Genomic DNA, 19,433 nt, shown 5'->3' on the forward strand with positions numbered 1-19,433 from the left:
TTGCTGACTGCAGCAGCCATTTCCACGTGCTGATACCTAGCAACTGTACTGCAAGTTCAGCAGCTTGTTTTATAACTGTAGAAGCAGCTTCCAAAGAGTCTGAAGTACCTCTGTTATGGATCAGGTCAGGAAAACCAACCTGCCACTAAATCAAAAGATAACAGACACCAGAGTTTTCAGAGACACTGTGGTGCCCAAACCCCATTGATTCTGATGGGAAAGTTAATGCAGCATATTCTGTTATTTGCTGCTTGAGCTGCCTCTATACTTCACAAACATCACAAAACCCAACCTCTGCTACAACTGAAAACACACAAATCAGCATGCTGTCAATCAGCATTCATTGCACAGTAAAAAGCCAGGGGACACCAGAGCAGGTGTATGAGAGAACCTGCTCACTCAGAGGTAAGCAGAGAACAAAAGTTTTCAGTGAACTTCTTTTAGAGATGCTGAACCCCTGCTCTCTGCAGCAGGCGCGAGCATGTACAGCCACCTGATACCCAATCTCCACAACGTGGGTATATTTACCTGAGTTGGACAGGCGAGCACAATGTCAGCTGTGAAATCAAAAGAGTCAGCTTTCTGGTCTACAGGCTGTAACTAGAAAGGAAAACAAAAAACCCGATTTTCTAACCATTCCGGCTCATCTTACATTCGTATAACAATTCTAATCCAAATGAATCTAAATACACCTTTCAAATTTATATAAAGCTACCTGTATTTACAGACCTTGATTTACCCACTGCTGAAATGCATCTATTTCTCAGAAAGAACATGGCAACTGCGTAACAAAACAGCAACTCTAGAAAGAAGCTTAAAATGGCAAGTGGAAAGCTACACTGGATCAGTTTGAACTCCTGGAGGATTTTGGCAGGCACATGAAGTACCTTGGAATTTCGCCAGAAAGCAAGGTCATAAACTCTCTTCTCTTGCATAAAAGACAAGACACTAAGAGTCCCTCAACTTTTACAGCTAGCTGCATGATGGCGTCTCCAACAAAAGGCTGTTTATGCATAGAAGATTAAATGAAATTTAATTAGAGGTACTGCTTGAGGATTGCAAGCAATCATGTCAGCTGTTAAGACATTACCCCGAAGTACATAAGAAGTTACCATCCAGGATCTGAGATACTGCCTCTGACTAGATGCGTACTCCTACTGCATTGCAATGCTAAGTAAAATGAGTTTGCTTAAGGAATCTTTAATGACGCACTTTTATTGAGCTTTACTCATTTCCAAAGGTAGTAAACCAAAACTAAATTAAAGCCACTTTAATTCCTAATGAGACATTCACAAAATGTGGATTTAAAACAAACTTCTAAGTAATCCATTTTAAATTGACATATGCAGTTACAGTTCTTCTTTATTTGGTGGTTTCCCACATCAGCGCACAGAAACATCATCTTTATTGAATACTGTCCTGCCTTTCATGACAATAGGTGAAGTAGACTTGCTCAGCTGACATAACGAATGACTGGGATCACGCACTTACAGTGCCCCGCTCCTCCCCACACACTTTGAAAACCGAGAGATTCTAGGCTGAGAGCAGCGCCAGAAATTTGAGGGTATCTAACTAGTAAAGAAGAAACAAACACAAGGTCCAGCGTTAACCAGGCCCTTATTGCAACTCCAATATCTTTATTACAGAGATTATTTTAATGGTAGTCAGGTCTAGGTAAAGACCACATTATATGCAGACCCTGTCACCTTACCACAGCATTCCAGAGAGCCTTGGCAAGCTGAGAATGGCCTTTCTGGCTTGGATGGAAGCAGTCAGGTGAAAAGTAGGAGATATCTGGATGCCCATCCTACAAACAAAAGTGTAAAAGACATCTGAGCGCAGAAGAATCCACACCTCCAACTCAGGGTTGCTGAGGCCAAATCAGAGCCAGTAATGGGAGGTTCATGCTACTTGTTCTTGCTGCTGCAATGTGGAAAGTCTCATGACTACCTGGTGACACAACAAAGTGTACTACTGGAGATCCATGAGCTACTAGATACGCTTAACTAGAGGTGCTTATGTGCATCCAAGGGCAGATCGACCCAGAAGGAGCAGAACCACCATTTTCAATTATGTGTGTAGTCTGTCTTTGGGTTCTGCAATAAAGATGAGTTCCTCTCCTTGGCACGTTATCAGAACTGGCACCACAGGCACCACTGTGCTCTGCAGTACCTTTGCATGGTAACGAGCATGTTATGGATGCTTTAGCAGAAGGAAGAGAGCCTATCTGCTTTTTCACAGCTGTGTCAGTTCTGCAAGTTTGAAAGGAACAAGAAGCAAGTAAGTGTTCAAGCAAAAGCAGCCGGGCTGACCGAGTACACCAGTACAATCTCCTTTCTGAGCAAAGGTATACTTTAATACAGATACTGGAGCATCTGGAGGAAAAGGAGTTTGGAAATTTAAATATCTTGGCTTTCATGTGAGTACTGAGATGAGAAAAAGTTTACATCACAGGTGACTGAAACAGCAGGGTTTTTTTGGTCAGAGCAGTCCTTCCTCAAAACTTGAGGAGGTTTTGAGTCAGTGTGTTTGGGCTAGCTTATTAGAAGACTGCTACCAACATTTGCAATCGATATCTGATCTTTTGCCAAGTTTAGAGGCAGAGTTTTCAGTTCAGGAACATTCAAATGTTGTGTGAGATACAAAAAAACCCAGTATCTCGAGCTTTTTTAAAATCTGAACTAATGCTTGTGAGACTATAAAAAGGTTCAGAAATATTTTGCTTCTGTTTTTGCTTCTGTTTTCATTTCTGTGTTCCCTACCTCAGTACCAAAACCCCTAGCGATGACTTTTCACATAAACGAGGTTCACAAACAAACAAAAAACCAAAACAACAACAAAAATAAATATCAAAGCCTGTTTTTTCCTGTGAAGCTTTCAGTCAGTTTTCCGTATTTGTCTGTAGCAGCATCTGAACTTTTCAAAGTTACCACTAGCTATTGCCAGCATTTTCAGGATCACTCTGGTTCAATTATACCAGAGCAATCCCTGCTTAATGTTTTACCCCATCTGCTCTTAGTTCCAGGTGAGATGAGGAAGTGTAGATGCATGTGACAACTAGAAAATGGAGTTTCAGGAAGGTTTGGGTCATTCCCTAGATTTGTAGTTTACTGAGACTTACCATTCGAGGTACTGAAATATAATTGTCAATAACAAGAAAAAGGGCTTGCTACATAAAACTGCTATTTCCACCACATCATATGCAAACTTCTCTTTCTGTCAGACATAGAAGAATGAGTTATGGAACATGAAGAGGAGGTGGTGCTGTAGTCTCCAGTGAGCAAAACAGCTATGTTGCTTTAAGAACTGTAACTTAATATCTGTGTCTTTTATTAATCACGTTATATTTTCAGAAAGAAAATTATTTATGTAGCCTTGAGAACATACACAAACCAACCTCTTAATTCGGGGTTTGATTCTTTTTCCAAAACAGTAATTCATTTCAACAGCACATTATGTAAAACAAAGAACTGCTAACTATATAAAGAAATCTGGTGTACTATACCAAAAAGGAAAAAGTTCTAAGAAAAGCACAGAACAAGCTGAAGCTGTTTTTCAGATAGTCTCTAAAGGCTAGATACCCACACGTAGTCCTTCGCATGCAGAAGTCTCTTTAGACCATACCTGACCAACGGGAATCTTGGGATTTTGCAGGAAAGGCTGGATGATCACTGAGAAATTTTCATGAGTATCGTATCTGCCAGACTCCACTAGTCTCCGAACGCCAAGCTGCAAGAAACAAAAAAGGAACCACCAATAACCCATCAATACTTCTGCATCATAACTAGGTTTTTTTGGTTTTGGCTTGTTTTTTGTTTTTGAGAGCCCAAGAATCAGAAGGAAACTTTTTCTTCTTAACTGAAATAGCTGTCGTCAAAAGGTGTCTCACAAAGTGGCTGACAAGGCTGGAACACAATACTACAACTGTCTGTGGGGGACAGGATTTTGGTGACTAAACTCCCATCTATCCATTGTTTTTGTTAGAAAACAAAATTTTTCTGAAGAGCTTTGCTGCATTGTTTTATTCATATAGTGTTTTGGGTAGCATCAAATTACCTCCTGCTTAGCTCATGGGCCCATTTGGGTAAAATATTGCTATGATATGTTGCTTGGTAATCAAGAGCTCACCTCAACTGGAGATAAAGTAACTGCACCACTCTTGATAAACATACCTGGTAATCTCTGGTGACTTGCCTCACCATCGTGAGATTTGGTGAGTTTTCTTCTCCTGTGAGAACACAACTACACAGATAACTGTGGGAGAGGTTAGAGGAATAAAAAAAGAATAGAGAGAGTTAGAGATCTGAGAATGCAGAAGTCAGCCTTTGCCACCCAACACCTTTGGACATGGGAGGAATAAGGAAACCTGTACAGTTCTATTTCTGTGAAAATGTCTTATCGTCCTTGCCATCATTTCAACCCTTAGTCTTATTTTCTGCCTCATATGAATGATCCTACTTTCAAACAGTTTGGTTTCACCCTCGAGTATATCAAAGTGATGTACTCTGTACTATGATAGTTTGTCCCATTCATTACACACCAGGATCCAAAGGCCCTGCAGCCTGATAGAGGTGCATGCCAGTCCCGCTGGAACTAGAAAACAGATCTTTGAAATGTACTGGCTGCATTACCTCTGAGCTCATACCTTTCCAATCAACAATTCCTTTTGCATTCCCAAAACACAGAAATTGTCCCTGTATGGAGGGTCATCAAGGAATGCAAATTTCCCATTGCAATAAAGCCTCTGAAACAGGGGAAACCTGTCTATTTGACTACTCTGCAAATACTCCACATTCCCTCAAGAGGCCTGAAAATCCAAATGCTTGTGGACTTCAACCCCACCTTGAGGAACCCCTTATCAATAACTTTAACTCAAGCTCATTGACCTGTACATTACGGAGCACAGGAAACCTTACAGTTCTAGACCTGGACAAAACACAGAGGTCCTCTGACAACATTTAGGTCAAAGCCAAGAGAAGGCAACACCATCAGGCAGGGTGATGTCAGCACTGCATGGGATGTGTGTAGGACTGCAGTGCTACCTTTGAACATCCGTTCAAATGATGAGAGAAGCATGGAATAAGAACATGCTTTATCATCACAGACAGTAAGCTCATGTACAAAAGGAAGTCAAACAAGCCTTACTCTGCCATATAAGTGGGGCACTGAACTTGAGTATCCACAAACAACTGTCTCAGAGGGAGGAGGTCCATGACTTCAACCAGACTCACTAGAGCTTTCGGAACCTGAAAGGTACAACAGAGTTTAGCTTAGAAGGAACCGATTATGCAGCCCACAATGCAAGCCCACTTTTACCCCAAAGTCCAGCCATTTGACACCCCTTCCCTTTCTCCATTGTTGGAAGTTGGCGGGGGGTGTGGGGGGGTAAGAAGTAACAAAAAAACCCCACCAAACTCCCCCAACTCAGCTTTTGATTCTTTTCCAACACCATGGTCCAGTGTTACTGTCTGTCATTTCAGCCTGCATCTCACTACTTTCAGATAGACAAGACAAAAGAAAATGCTTTTGTAGAAGTCAACGAAATACGTTTGGTACCAGAACAGAAAAAAAACCCCAACATCAAACAATCAGAAGAGCCAGCATCAGTCAGTCATGTACCAGTATGAGCTAGACGATTTCACAGCACTTGCCTGCTTGTGCAGAATATCAAGAGTTTCTTGAATCCTTCTGATGAAATTCACAGAAGAGTAGTGATCCTGATAGAAAGAGAAAAGATTACTGCTAAATGGAGAAACAAGGCATTTTGGTTGGGAGGCTGGAGAGTCACATTAATTCACTTCCTTTTCTGCCATACTCTGTGGTCAGTAGAATGTTCTTGCTTCTTTCCAGTGACCAGGGATTTCAATATCAGTTAATCTAAAATGTAGAAAGACTCGGTGAAATTTTGGATTTAAAATAAACCTTGTTGAGTAGTAGTATATTTAATCCAAATCCACTGGGTCCTTTGTGTAAAGATGCAGGAAGGAACCTAATCTGAACATATGCAGAACAGCATAAACCAAGCAGCCATAGGCGTGCTCGCAGCCATAGGCATTCTCACAGCCAGTTGATAAGCTCTCATAAAATTAGGTGAAATCATTGCCAGTCAAGGTCATAGCTATAAATACAGCTATAAAACTTGGCAGCAGCAGCAAAGATGCCTAGCGAGGCTCCTGCAGAAGCAGCAAATTTCTCAAGCACAAGGGATTGCAGGAGAATTGAAAATGCTCACAAGAAGTTAGCTTATTAAAGGCAAGAGAGTAAAAGCTGGCAGAGAAAGGTGGCCTCTCCCTGCCACCTGCCCACTCAACTCCCATGATCTCCTTATGGCAGCCGGAAAGGCTTCTCCACAATCCAGAGAAGGATAAAATTCAAATTACACTGAGCACTGCAGCAACTTCCCTCATACATACCTCACCTGTTCCTAGCACCTCCCTACACTGTGAGTTATGAGGTGATGACAACTGTAGGATTGAACTAGTCGTAGTTCAAAGCAGTATAATTTTTTTCTTGGATGTCTAAAGAGTCAATGCTAGCAGTAGAGCAGTTACCACATGAAAGAAGTGAAGCTTTTCTTCCCTTCCATTTTTTGCTCATGGTCAAAAGACAGTGGTTCTTACCCTGGAGTAAACCAGAGATAACACAACCGTCCTACTCTGTTGCTGGTAACTGTTTTTATATCAGGACACTGTCAGCAGCAACCACCAGCAAAACCTACAGCAGCACATACAACTTGTGCTGTCTCTTTGAAGGCTCTAAGGATCCATGGATTTCCCTTGACATGTTTCTACACTGATATTACAGTCCCACGACAGTTTTAGTTAACCAGTTCTACTACTCACAGGGTCTTTACAGCAGTTGCACAGATCGTTGCCTCCAATATGCACCGTTATGAGCTTCCAGTCGGCACTGAAGTCAATTCTCTGTGCAATAAAAGGAAAATAACAAGCCTGAATTTCTTTGTCTTTGATACACATCTGGTGTCATTGCAGGTGGATCTATTGTGTTTATTGTCATGCTGTAAGATTAAAGGAGTCACAGACAACTTACGGGATCAGTTTTCATTAGTCTCACGAGATTTCTTGCTTGGGCTGGTAAGTGCCTGTGAAGAAGGACAACAACTAGCGAGTGAACAAAACACCCTTACGGAGAGAACAGTATTAATGCTCTTCCTACGCCTTAAATCAAATTGTCAGATAGCAGAAGGACTGAGTGAGGAGACAGTACAATCCTCATGTTGCCGTGGATTACACGTTCACATCTTTGCAGAAAGTCAACATCAAATTGACCCCGCATACTGATTTTACTCATGTTCAGTAATTAATCTGGAGCCATAAATTCAGCTTCTATTACAGTGGTTAGCACATAAACCAGCTGTTTAGAACTAGGCTGTTATCAATCTATTTCTCGTGGACTAAAACAAAAAAGGAATCCCAAGTCCCAACATTTAACTGGTCTCTTGAGCATCATTTGTGTGTAAACCACAGCTCATCCCCCTGCAAAGCTGAAGTGTTTCGGAGCTCACTGTGCACACCTCCCTCATTTCTGTAGCCTGCACCCAGAGTGAATACTTAATTTTCAATTATGTAAAGCAGCTCTGTGCACACTACCCTTACAGAGTAATTAAAAACCCAAGAAAATTTCAAGATTACTCAGACAAATTAAGATGACGGCCTCGCTGTTTTCCAATAGTCAGATGAGCACTGTCTCTTTTTTGTATATATACATACATACATATATATAAACTGCCATGAATTTTGAGCTACCAAGGCTGAACACTTCAACCTTGTTTGACTGCCCTGACACACTGATCCTCAAATATGCACAGAAAAGAGAATATGGTTGGAAAGCTTTGGCCTTCCAGGCAGCTCTGTAGTATAGTATGAGCTGCATCTCCCTCCAGGCTCTCGTTAGAAACACTTCACTGACTATCTATCATTTCTGGAAGCGTATCAGCTGACATTCATAAGCACAACACTTGTTTTGTATGGCAACCAGAGCTCCGCTCTCCTGTGCAACACTGTTTATTGTAGGAACAGGAGACACCTCTCACCACCCCTCTCCAACTGAATACTGATCTAACACTAACTGTTAACCCCAGCCGGCAATAATGGGGAATGAGCTCTGTCACACATCTACTTGTGGCACAGACACTGTATTCATGTAATAGTTCTGCTCACCGTCACCCTTGTCCACTGTCAGAACCTACTTATTTATATCTCAAAGCTACCACAAGCGTTCACAATTTCCTTCTGTTCTTATTGTGGAAACCCCTAAGCGAGGGCACTGACTTCAATATTGATCCAGAGGAAAACACCGCTTATTGACCTGATCGTCTGCAACACCTTTGATTTCTCATGCAGTCACTGGAGTGCTGACGCATCCTGAGCCAATGCAGCCAGTAAGATCTAACAACATCTTGAATGAAGCGGTAACAGCAATCATTCATCCTTGAGCTGCAGTTTCCACCAAATTTAGATCTTCATCAACAGAAACAGTTTGCTAATGGGGAATACAGATATTCACAGTTCCTGTCACCTGTTCTCTCCTCTCAGTTTTAAATTCATAACCTTTTTTTCCATGTGAAATCAGAGATCTCAGCCAGGCTTTGCTTCAGCAACATGCTTCAGATCTACCCTTAACTCCAGCACGTACGTAAGCACTTTGGCAATGAATGCAGATAGGCTTAGGAATGTTTTGCTGAATGAGACCTGCCTCGCTACATTGCCATCAAGTTCACTAAAGAGCTCTTCAAACCATCCACTGTTTTTATTTAAGAAACATTTATTTACACCTGGTTTCCAAAAGCTCCCAAGGGTGCAGAACTACCTGATTTCAGAAAGGTCCCAGCACCCAGTTTCCAGATTAGCACCCAAATGTGAGACAGGCCAGGTAACAATTCTGAAACACCAGCATTAACTGGTGGACTCTTTGCCCTCTGAATCATAGTAAAATGGATATTTTTGGCTGATGAAGAATAAATGCTGGATCGCACCATCATTCCAGAAACAAATACCTAAAGCAGAAGAAACCTTTCCTTGTGCTGCAATACATTTCGATATTCAATTAGGATGCGTTCATCTTCTCAGAGGCATCAAGGTCCACAATGTGACAGAACAGAAACCCAAAAGAAGCATCACAAAGTTCAGGGATATTAGTGTAGTAGTTTACAGGACTTTACTTTTGCAACCTTTCTACAGAAAGTAATGAGACAGAGAACAACAGAAAACTAACAAATCTGGGACAATTGTTGTCTGCATCTCCATGCTGAATGTTTACAAAAGATGGTTGCAGAACATAGATAGCTCCACTTCGTCATGTTTATCCAGTCCAGCTGCTTGCATGAGAAGATGAAAGACTAATTGGTATAGAAGAAGTAGAAAATTTTTCATTAGACTAACATCCATCAACTCATTTCATACAGCTAACAAGTAACTATTTAATAGTAATGCCTCAGTTACAACTGATACAAACTGCTTTAAGTCATATTGGTGACTTCAGAGGTTGTGTATCCCATTTCAAGCCCTCCCACCACTCCAAAAAGCCTGTTTAGGATCTAAAATATGAGATAGGCACCTATCTCATTCTTTCCAACAAGTGAACGCTGAAGCTAATCTGGATATATGCAACATGTAGAAGTATGTTAATCAATTCAGCCTTTCATAGGAACTTGAGCTATAATCCCTGCACATGTTTCACTGACATACATACACAGATATATTCAGTCATCGCTAGGAAACAAAATCCCTTCTCTCAGGTATGGGAGGCTGTAGGATATACCAGGGCACCTAGCAGACTATTTCTGCCAGTAAATCCAAGCATTTACTGAGATTGCTCGTGCGAGTCAGAAGTTACACAAGGCCCACAGGAGAGCAATAAAAATACCCGATAAATCCCAACAACCTTTGCTTAGATACAGCAAACCCAAACACCTCACTTGGCTTCTGAACTTCACTTCCAAGACCTCCTTAGGAATTAATAGGAATTTTTCTTTAAACAAACAAACAAACAAAGGTCTGGGTAATATCAACTAACAATGTCAAATCCAGGCATGGTCTGCCAGAATCTGTGCCCGAACTGTGACTGAATTCCAGCAGCCATCTGTTTTGTTAATTAAACAGCACTGACTCTTTCAACAAGCCAGGGATTTCTAGGATAAGCAGTACAGCAAAGCTGAACTCATGCAGCCTCCCAGGTGTGACCAAAAGCAAAGAGCCAAATTCAGGTGACCACAAGATATTACAGTCCCTAGGTCTGCAATGCACCAAAAGCCATATATGGCCATCAGCAATTTTCCTTGCTTCAGATTCCAGACTGTGGCTAGGGTTTTTTCCTCTCTCTTGACCGCTCCTGCTTGCTTCTCCTGAGGCCAGAATTATGGAACATTTCATCTAGTTTTTCTCCTAGTATCTCTTTACCAGTTCACTACATGCTTATTTTCTGAAAACATCCATGTTCTCAGAGATTTATTGACAAATTGATAAATGAATAGATGTTGAAGAGGAAGAGTAGAAACCACAACCAAGCAGTTTCTGCCAGTTTCTTGTTTGTGGATTTCATAACCAGGACTGTTGGCTTCATTTGAAGGTTCAGCTATGAAATAAGCCCACACATTTAACCGGTTTTGAGCCAATTTTCAACTCTAACTAGACTGGTTTTGCTTGCTGTTCAGAGCAAGTTGTGACAGCACATGAGACAGTTGAAAGGGAATTAGATGAAGCAACCATCACCTGCAAATGTAAAACAAAAAGCTACATACTCAGCCTGTGCTCCAGGAACTGCCTGGTTAAGGAATGCATTCGAATCATTCTCACTCCCAGTGCCGGTCGAATAACCCACGATTGTAACATTGAACTCTCGAAAGATGTCTGAAAGAGAAAGATGGTAATGAAAGGGAAAAGCATATATGTCTGCTTCCTGCCTACAGGGACTAACACACACCAGCACTGCCGTAGTTTTGCTCTCTGACGGCACAGCACAGCCGCTGTGGCTTCCACTCAACGAGTTGCATCCACCAAGCAGTGGCAAGAGAGAGACCACCAGCTGGCAGCAACTCAAGACAGCAGCGTGCTTGCTGTGCCCTGCACTGTCACTGCAGGATAAAACAAGCAGAATTGATGATTACTGCATGCAGTTATCTCATGTCGTAGTGGTTAAAGCCTAAAATAAAATGCTCAGTCATGTGATGGTGACTTTGTGAAGCAAGGCTGAAGGGGCCTCAGCCCAGCAGGAGACTGTTTTCAGCTAGAGCTAGCTAAAAAGTAGAGATTTTTTACACAGCTGTGTAAAAATCTCATACTACTGACAAATATGAAGAAGAAAGCCTCAGATGCATGGTTCTGACAAAATCCCACCACATTCTCTATTGCCTCCATAGTAGTTTCCAAAAGGAAGTTGACAGTAATTCACAGGTGATCACAGAATCATAGAATTGTTAGGGTTGGAAGGGACCATACAGATCATCTAGTTCCAACCCCCCTGCCATGGGCAGGGACACCTCCCACTAGATCAGGTTGCTCAGAGCCCCATCCAGCCTGGCCTTAAAAACTTCCAGGGATGGGGCTTCCACCACCTCTCTGGGAAACCTGTTCCAGTGTCTCACCACCCTCATGGTGAAGAGCTTCTTCCTAACATCCAGTCTGAATTGTCCCAACTCCAGTTTTAATCCATTACCTCTAGTCCTACCGTTACCCGACATCCTAAAAAGTCCCTCACCAGCTTTCTTGTAGGCCCCCTTAAGATACTGGTAGGCCACTATAAGGTCTCCTGGGAGCCTTCTTTTCTCCAGACTGAACAATCCCAACTCTCTCAGTCTGTCCTCATAGGAGAGGTGCTCCAGCCCTCTGATCATCCTCGTGGCCCTTCTCTGGACACGTTCCAGCATGTCCATATCTTTCTTGTAGTAGGGGCTCCAGAATTGGATGCAGTACTCCAGGTGGGGTCTCATGAGAGTGGAGTAGAGGGGGAGAATCACCTCCCTTGACCTGCTGGCCACGCTCCTCCTGATGCGGCCCAGGATACGATTGGCTTTCTGGGCTGCTAGTGCACACTGACGGCTCATGTTGAGCCTCTCGTCTACCAGCACCCCCAAGTCCTTTTCTTCAGGGCTGCTCTCAAGCCAGTCGCTGCCCAGCCTATATCGGTGCTTGGGATTGCCCCATGATTGATAGTGAAAATAGTCCCATTATAAACTATAAAAGCTACCTTAATCTCAAAGACTGAAATTAACCACATTATAATGAAGGCTTTGTCAAATGTAATAGCATCCAGTGAATCAGTAATTGCTTATTCTAATTAGATTCTTGTTACAGTCTGCTTGTAATAAACGGGCAACACACAGTTGTTGGACAGTTAATGGAACTTCCTCTTCAAATGGAAGTTTATTATTACGGCTGATCCAAACTGAAACTCCAGTGGCTTTACATTAACAATAGACCAAGCTATGACAAGTTGCATATTTTAGTGAAGAGAAAGTTAAAATTATTCCCTTCAGGTTACATGCACGAGTAGTCAGCTTTATTTACCAAAGAGGTCTATTCTATGCAAACATCTCTTTTTGGAAAAAGCTGTGGTAGAATATTTATTAAAAGCAAATGTTAATTGCATCACAAGCATGGGCATAGCAAACTTATTTAGAAATTCAAATAACACTCATGAAGCAGTTGTGAAGGGAGAGGGAAAAGAAAGGAAGGGAATTTCTAGTTGCTTCTTAGCTTCACTGATGAAGCCAACTTTTTATTCATTAGTCCTAGGATATTGTTTCTTTGAAAGGTAGCTCTCGTTAGTTGCTCTAAAACAGCTTTGAGATGCTTAACAGCTCTCTGTAAACATATCAGCCCATTCCCTCTCTTCAATCTTGCCAATTAAATCTAGCAAAGCATTTACTTACTAGGTAGTGTTGTCACATTCTCTAACGACGCATCTCCTCCAATACTAAAATGAGAAAGAAAAATACCAGTCAGTCATCTCTTAGGTGGACAGAGACAATAAGCAAAGTGAAAATCTACTGCAGATCACGAGAAAAAGCAAAAGTGATTAATTTGGTAGCTATCAATCTATCAGTATACATGGAGAGGACAGAAGTGCTATTGGGGAGAATGGCTGAGGTTTCAGTGGCAAAGATGCTTGTCAGAAGGATTTAATGATGTTGCAGGTGTACACAGGTATAGTCAATCATTATGAAATGGCAGAAAAATGCCCAAGACAGCTACATACTTGAATGATTGAGCCCTAAAGTACTGCAGATTAGAAGGTTGACTTTGAGGCCAGTTCCAGCCTCACGAAGCCACTCTAAGGTAGCACCAAATTGCCAGGCCCTAGGTGACAAGAGAGCTGCAGCAGCAGCAGCTCCTCACTCTCTTGTCTTGCTTCCCACACAGGGGTATGTTGTCGCCAGCTTCTCAATTTGTGGGACACACTGAGGCCACGCTCCATCTTATGGAGAGGTGTTAGGACAGCACAGAACCAGTCAATGTCAGCTGAGCTACATCGTCACATCAAAAAAAATTTAGTCTTTTATGGCTGTGTGCTGCATGTGGTAAAAGTTATCCAGTTAAACAAACTGTTTTCCATAGTACTACAAAAAGTTCAGAAATAGCAAACTTTGGGAAGTCCCAAAAGCAACCAGTTCTGACTTGCTTTTTCCAGTGATTTTTCTCTGGTTTTGTAGATTTCCAACTTGCCATCCCACCATAAAAATAGTGTCACAAGCAGTCAAAGATGAAAGCATGAGAGAAGTCAAAAGGCTATCTTAAAATCCATTGCTGAAAACATCTTCTGTGAAGCCACCCTTATGTCAAATCTTGGATCCTGATACATCTTCACAAGAAATGCTAGCCAGAGAAGCAACCTTTTTTTTTCAATTTTCTGACAGCTGAAAGCCACAAAACATGTGGAAAGGAATAATATGCTTTACAGGAGAGAACACACAGCTCCTCCTCACCTTAGCTGAAGGCTTACCTCCAAGACAGTCCACGGTATTCAGTGTCCAAATCCAGGAGATTATCTGAGGCAATTCCTGTACCAGCCTGGACATTATTTTCCATTAACCAAATGAAATCAAAGCACAATTACTAATACAATAGTCACTCATACATAGTAATCTTATTTATTTTTGAATGCATCTCTTCAAAAGCTTTAGAAGGCATCTGGCTTTTCCCCAACCTTCCTCCTGAAGAACGCAGTGAAACCTGTCATTATTTTTTTTTACAAGCATCACGTTGTATATGATGTACAAAATATGATGGAGGCATGAAACAAAGGCTTTCTTCTCATGGCCCTGGATGAGCTGAATAACTCATTTACATTTGCATTACTCAAGAATGATAAAAACGTCTCAGACAAACACATAAAACTTTCTGGCTAATGATAAGAAACACTATATGAACTCAACAGAGAAAACAAACGTATCTCAGAAAGAAGCACTATAATACCTTTACACCGATTTGAAGAGTATTGTGCTAAATGGAGAGACTTATATTGGTACTACAGCAAGGAAGAAAGCACTTTCTACACTTACCCTGAAGAAAGAGGCAAGCTAGCAACTACATCTCTCCTAAAACACCACCATAATTCAGAAGCAGAGTGCCTGTCAGCTGTGATACTATAGTTTCATGCTTAATTTGGGTACAGGGTAGTACTTCAGTACAGCACAAGACCAGATAGATTATTTGTTGCTACCTGAGATTAAACCACAATACTACATTTTCTTCTATGTATAAACTTTATTGAATTAATGGGAAACTGATGTTCTGAATAACTGTGCGTGGGCCAAGCACAGCTCTAAGACAGCAACGCACCACTGCACTTTCTATGAAAGCAAATTTTTTTCTCATTTCCTACAGACTATACTTAGAAGCAGAAACACCTGCCAAGTCCTGGATATTATAACATGGCAACCACAGCTATATACAGAATATCTTGCATTTGTCAGTATTGCACGTTTGCATTCAAATGCTTCTATTTATTTCAGTAGCCTCCTGTGTGTGGGAGTTTTAGCAACGTGCCTGCCAGATAGTTGTAAATGCTTCATGGTTTGTACACACAATGCCTTTGTTGTTAAGGCTCAGATTCAGATAAATCTATGTTCCAATTACATCTTTCTGCCCAGTGTTTCCTTTGAGCTGACTGCAGAGTTTCAGTCTTTGACCAGTATGAAGACATTAGGCAGAAAGACATAACTGGAATATAGGATGTCTGAATGCTAAGACATATTCCTTCTAGGCTACCAAAGATAATAATCCTCAGCAAGAACTACATCTTGATAAAGAAATTAGCCACGAGTTAAACAGACACAATAAAGAGACTGAATATCTTCCGAAATGGATAAAGTCAGAGGGCTCTCACCCCAGCACATCCTTATCTCAGTAATGCTAAAATGAATAAAAGGCTATTATCCAATATCCCTTAGTTCCTGAAAGAACTGAGGCAAAAGAACAGGTTCACCAGCCCACTCCTATTCAGAAAAACTTTGAAAACCACAACAATCTAAGGCTTGTACTCTGTCCCATTAGTTTCAACAGCATCTGAGCTCTTCTGTCTCCAACTCAGCAAATGATTTAAGCACCTCTTTAAAGGATTTGCCTGTGTTTTTGCCTGAGTTCAAAAGCATGTGAATATGTGCGTGGGAGGAACAGTGCTGGAGAACTGACACCTTCTTTCTTGTTCTAGCTGCTAGATCTATTATCATCCATGAATGAATGGATCTCTGCTTCTAGGTACAACAGCTATTTCCCCTCCACTGGAGCAGGCACATGTTTGTAGTTTTACCAAGAGAATAGTAAAAACACTTATCTTCTTACCGTCAAAGAATCCCCAAGAGCTGCTATAATTTTCACATCAGCTGGCTTCAGGGAATGCACTGCAAAGGAAAGAGATGCAGCTGAACCTGGATAGGAAATAGCTGTTCTTTTTTACCACTGTATATGTGAAACATGCCATTGCGCATTCTGATGCTCAGGCATGTTGTTTTTCCAATACCCAGGTGTTAAAACAGGAGCTCTCTCCAGCTTATCTCATGTGTTTGTAGCAGCAGCAAATGCATATTATTCAGCATGTCAATGGTTAACTTTGCTACCAAAACCACAGAAGAGCAAGGAGCAAATAATATTAAGTTGCAAACAATGTCCAGCATCAAGATGAAGATAAAACAATGCAGTATTAGACAAAGCAGGAACAGCATATTAAAGCTGTAAGAAGGCAAAGAAGGACTAAGGAGAAGACAATATGAAAGTATTATTTAAAACTGAATACTGCTATGTCCTAGAATAACATGCAGGAAGCTAGATTTCTGGTTTCCTTCCCCAAGATTTAGGTGGTATCACTTATAGGCTACGTCAGCACACAAATTGGAATTTTTTCACGAGATATTTTGAAGTTCTCCACTGGCAGTGATTTAAGTGGAGCTACTTAGTCAGAAAGTTACCTTGCGTGACAGTATGACATTGTATCTGTCAAGCAGCTGCTAAAAAACATTACATCTTTTCCAACCAGTATTTTTCCACAGTCCATCAGTCATTTCAGCAAAAATAAAAACTCATCTTGAAGGACAGTTGAAAGTAATTCAGCTTCATAAGACAAAACAGGCAAGACTACCTGAAGTTGCAGGAGGGGAGGATGGAGACCTGTCCTCGCATAGCAGCTGGCTTCCATGATTCTAAAGAGAAGAAGAAAGCTGAATACCATTTGACTAGGAAATACAGTCGGCAGTAACTAGGATCTTCCCAGTAGAGGCCAGGTGGATAAACCAAAGCCTGTTTAGTATGTAATTAACCAGACAGGCCTCAGTTGCTCAATTCAATAGTCATATTCAGTATTGCTCAGATTAGAGTAGCATCCCGTACTGATAACTGTGCTGTCTGAGCATGTGTTCCTACAGGTGTTTCTGGATGCATTCTGCCTAACTCAGGGAGTGCTTTCCTGTTCAGTGCCATGCGCTCAGCCTCCCGAAACCCTTTGGCCAAAGACTGATTTCACCTGTGGTGCAGAGCATGACTCATCTGGTTACCATACAGGAGCAGATGCAACAGAGTAATAGTGAGATGGATGTTGACACTTACTGGAGTTTGGTTAGGGTATGTGTAATTACTGTTCTTATATGTCCTCAGGAATGGCTCAGCCTACAAAACAAGGCAATCTGAGTCAGTGCAAAGCATCAGAAGAATACACGGAAATTTCTATTACCCAACCACCAGTTCTCAGATGTCTGTAGACGATTAGCAGCTTCATGCAAATGAATCCCAATGATTAAAAAAAAAAAGAAAAAAGAAAGAAAGGAATGGCATTTTTAAAATCCATACAATAACAATGTAAACCTGGGGCAATATTTTTACACAGGCAGAACTTAGAGAATACGCTCAGGACCCTGCTGTGTGTGATTAACAAGAAGCTTGTGGTCCCACTGCAAGGCAGTCCCAGTGACCTCTGCAGAGCTGTGCTGACTGGTGCCATTGTTGCCCCGTTTCCCCCACTGAAGCTCAGTTGTTCAGTGTGGATACTTGATGATCTTGTTTAGGCAGGCCAAACACCCTTCCCTTGTGTTTTGGCCAGCAGTGATGTGTGACTGTGAGGAAGCTTACTCCTTGGACAAGCTTGCTCTCCCATCTCATGGGGGAGCACTCATACTGCTACTGGTGGCAGTTGCACAAAGTATGTGGAGAAGAGTTAGAGACACCCTCACAGAGACAGTGCTCCAGGCAGTTGTGTAAAGGCTCACGCAGACTCCCAGCCACCCCTAGCACCTCCACATAAACACAGACACCCTCATAGCTTACCGCATTTGGACATTTGAGAAGAATCTCATCTTCTATTTTCTGATTATCTGTCTTCTCCCCTAAGGGTTCCAGCTGAGGGGAAAAGGGGGTGCACACAGGAAAACTGAATGAGTATCAGAGAGCAATGGGTAAGACTGGGCTACCAGCCACGGGAAACTACATCTGCAACACAGCAAGACAACTGCAGTGCACTGCACCCATGCTGGTGGCTGCCTCCACGCACTGCTTCTTCGTGTGCTGAAGAGGCTAGTTCCCATACACCATGTATGTGGCCTAATGATCAACATCCCAGGCAGGCATCATCTCCCTGAGACAAGTCTCAACACCCCCAGCCTTAACGTACCCTGAGATTTACTGGTTTGAAATGTTTGGTTTAACAGTGCAGGTGACGTTTCTTCACATGACCGCTCGTCTCCTTTGTAAACACAATTAAGGACTCAAAAGAGATAGGGCTAGCTACCTAGTAGCTCCCGCGGGCAGGAGGAGGGGGGTTGCTGCCAAGGGCAAGATGGAGTGGACAAGGAGAGACTAATACAACCTTTAAAAATCTTACCATGTTGTTCCATAAAGCACGTGCAGCCTGGGAATGGGACTTCTGGCTGAAGTGGAAACAGTCTGGGGCAAAATATGAACTGTCTGGCAACCCCTCCTAGAGAACAAGACGCGTGCTGTCACAGAGGCAGTAAATATGCAACAAGGTGTGCGTTATCCCCTCTCTCTTTCAGAGATATACGCCAGCTGACTTCAAACTGAAGTAGGGGCAAAGGCCTCTGAGGCCAAGAGAATTAAACTGGGCCAAAGAACGCTAGTAACTCAGAATTAAGAAGTCTTTTAAAGCTTTTTAACATAGGATTTCCAAAGGAATAAGGAATACAGACCACTGTGACTCTGGGTATAGAATACCTGGGCACAGGTATCGATTGTATTCTTTACTTCCCCTGAGATTCACACATTATAGTCTTTCGAAGCACGTGGGCTTTTATACTAAAAGTAATTTACCAAAGTACTGGAAGGAACTTTGTGACGTATGGGAGATATAGGGCAAGTGCTCCCTGCTGAAGACTTTGAACTAAATACCTACTGCATGGTTGTCCAACTGCAGTGGAGTGGACTAAGTGCCCCAGATCACGTCTTCAAGGTCTGTATTCCTGTTTCCCATTATCTTCAAGTTATTCCATAAGCATTTTCTGCACTTATGGTTGTTAATTCAACTGAAAGTAATAATTATTAAGCCAGAAAACTGATGGTCACATTTACAGCCAAGACAATTTTGAAGAGTCGGTGGAATTGCATCAGGATTTAGTGCAGGGACATTTATTTTGGTTGTTTTTACCTGTGTTTTTGGCATCTTCACATTTGTCAGAAATGGCTGCATAACCACTGTGAAATCATCTCTAGTGTCATACCTTCCGCTCTCCACTAATTGGCGGGTTCTCTCCTAAAGAGTCAAAGAAAAGTTGCCACTGTTCTTTCTTTTACATTCAGCTCATATGAGTCTGTCCATCCATTTACATCTCACCCAGGGGTTCCCCCTCCCTAGTGCAGAAACCCAGACATGGCTGTGATTTCCAGCTCACACCAGGCAGCCAACAAAGCCACCTTTTTGAGACATCCCAGGCTTCTTTGCAGAGAGGCAGCCTGGGGATGGCTGCCTGACTGACA

General features: G+C 42.0%; 1 protein-coding gene across 1 annotated transcript in view; it reads right to left on the minus strand.

Moving 5' to 3' along the window:
• The window catches only part of PLB1 (phospholipase B1), an 84,677-nt gene that overhangs the window by 24,840 nt on the left and 40,404 nt on the right, over positions 1-19,433 (minus strand). Inside the window, exons 27-43 of the mRNA XM_074579675.1 lie at positions 19,105-19,209; positions 18,325-18,420; positions 17,772-17,843; positions 17,058-17,117; positions 16,594-16,654; positions 15,801-15,859; positions 13,960-14,027; positions 12,890-12,933; positions 10,760-10,868; positions 7,051-7,102; positions 6,843-6,923; positions 5,652-5,717; positions 5,146-5,246; positions 4,173-4,254; positions 3,625-3,729; positions 1,712-1,807; positions 529-600 (exon numbers count right to left, since the gene is read on the minus strand). Coding sequence (XP_074435776.1) covers positions 529-600; positions 1,712-1,807; positions 3,625-3,729; positions 4,173-4,254; positions 5,146-5,246; positions 5,652-5,717; positions 6,843-6,923; positions 7,051-7,102; positions 10,760-10,868; positions 12,890-12,933; positions 13,960-14,027; positions 15,801-15,859; positions 16,594-16,654; positions 17,058-17,117; positions 17,772-17,843; positions 18,325-18,420; positions 19,105-19,209 — 1,329 coding nt within the window. The remainder of the gene's footprint in view (positions 1-528; positions 601-1,711; positions 1,808-3,624; positions 3,730-4,172; positions 4,255-5,145; positions 5,247-5,651; positions 5,718-6,842; positions 6,924-7,050; positions 7,103-10,759; positions 10,869-12,889; positions 12,934-13,959; positions 14,028-15,800; positions 15,860-16,593; positions 16,655-17,057; positions 17,118-17,771; positions 17,844-18,324; positions 18,421-19,104; positions 19,210-19,433) is intronic.

The sequence above is a fragment of the Larus michahellis genome, chromosome 3, assembly GCF_964199755.1.
Source record: "Larus michahellis chromosome 3, bLarMic1.1, whole genome shotgun sequence".
In the NCBI taxonomy this organism is placed as follows: Eukaryota; Metazoa; Chordata; class Aves; order Charadriiformes; family Laridae; genus Larus; species Larus michahellis.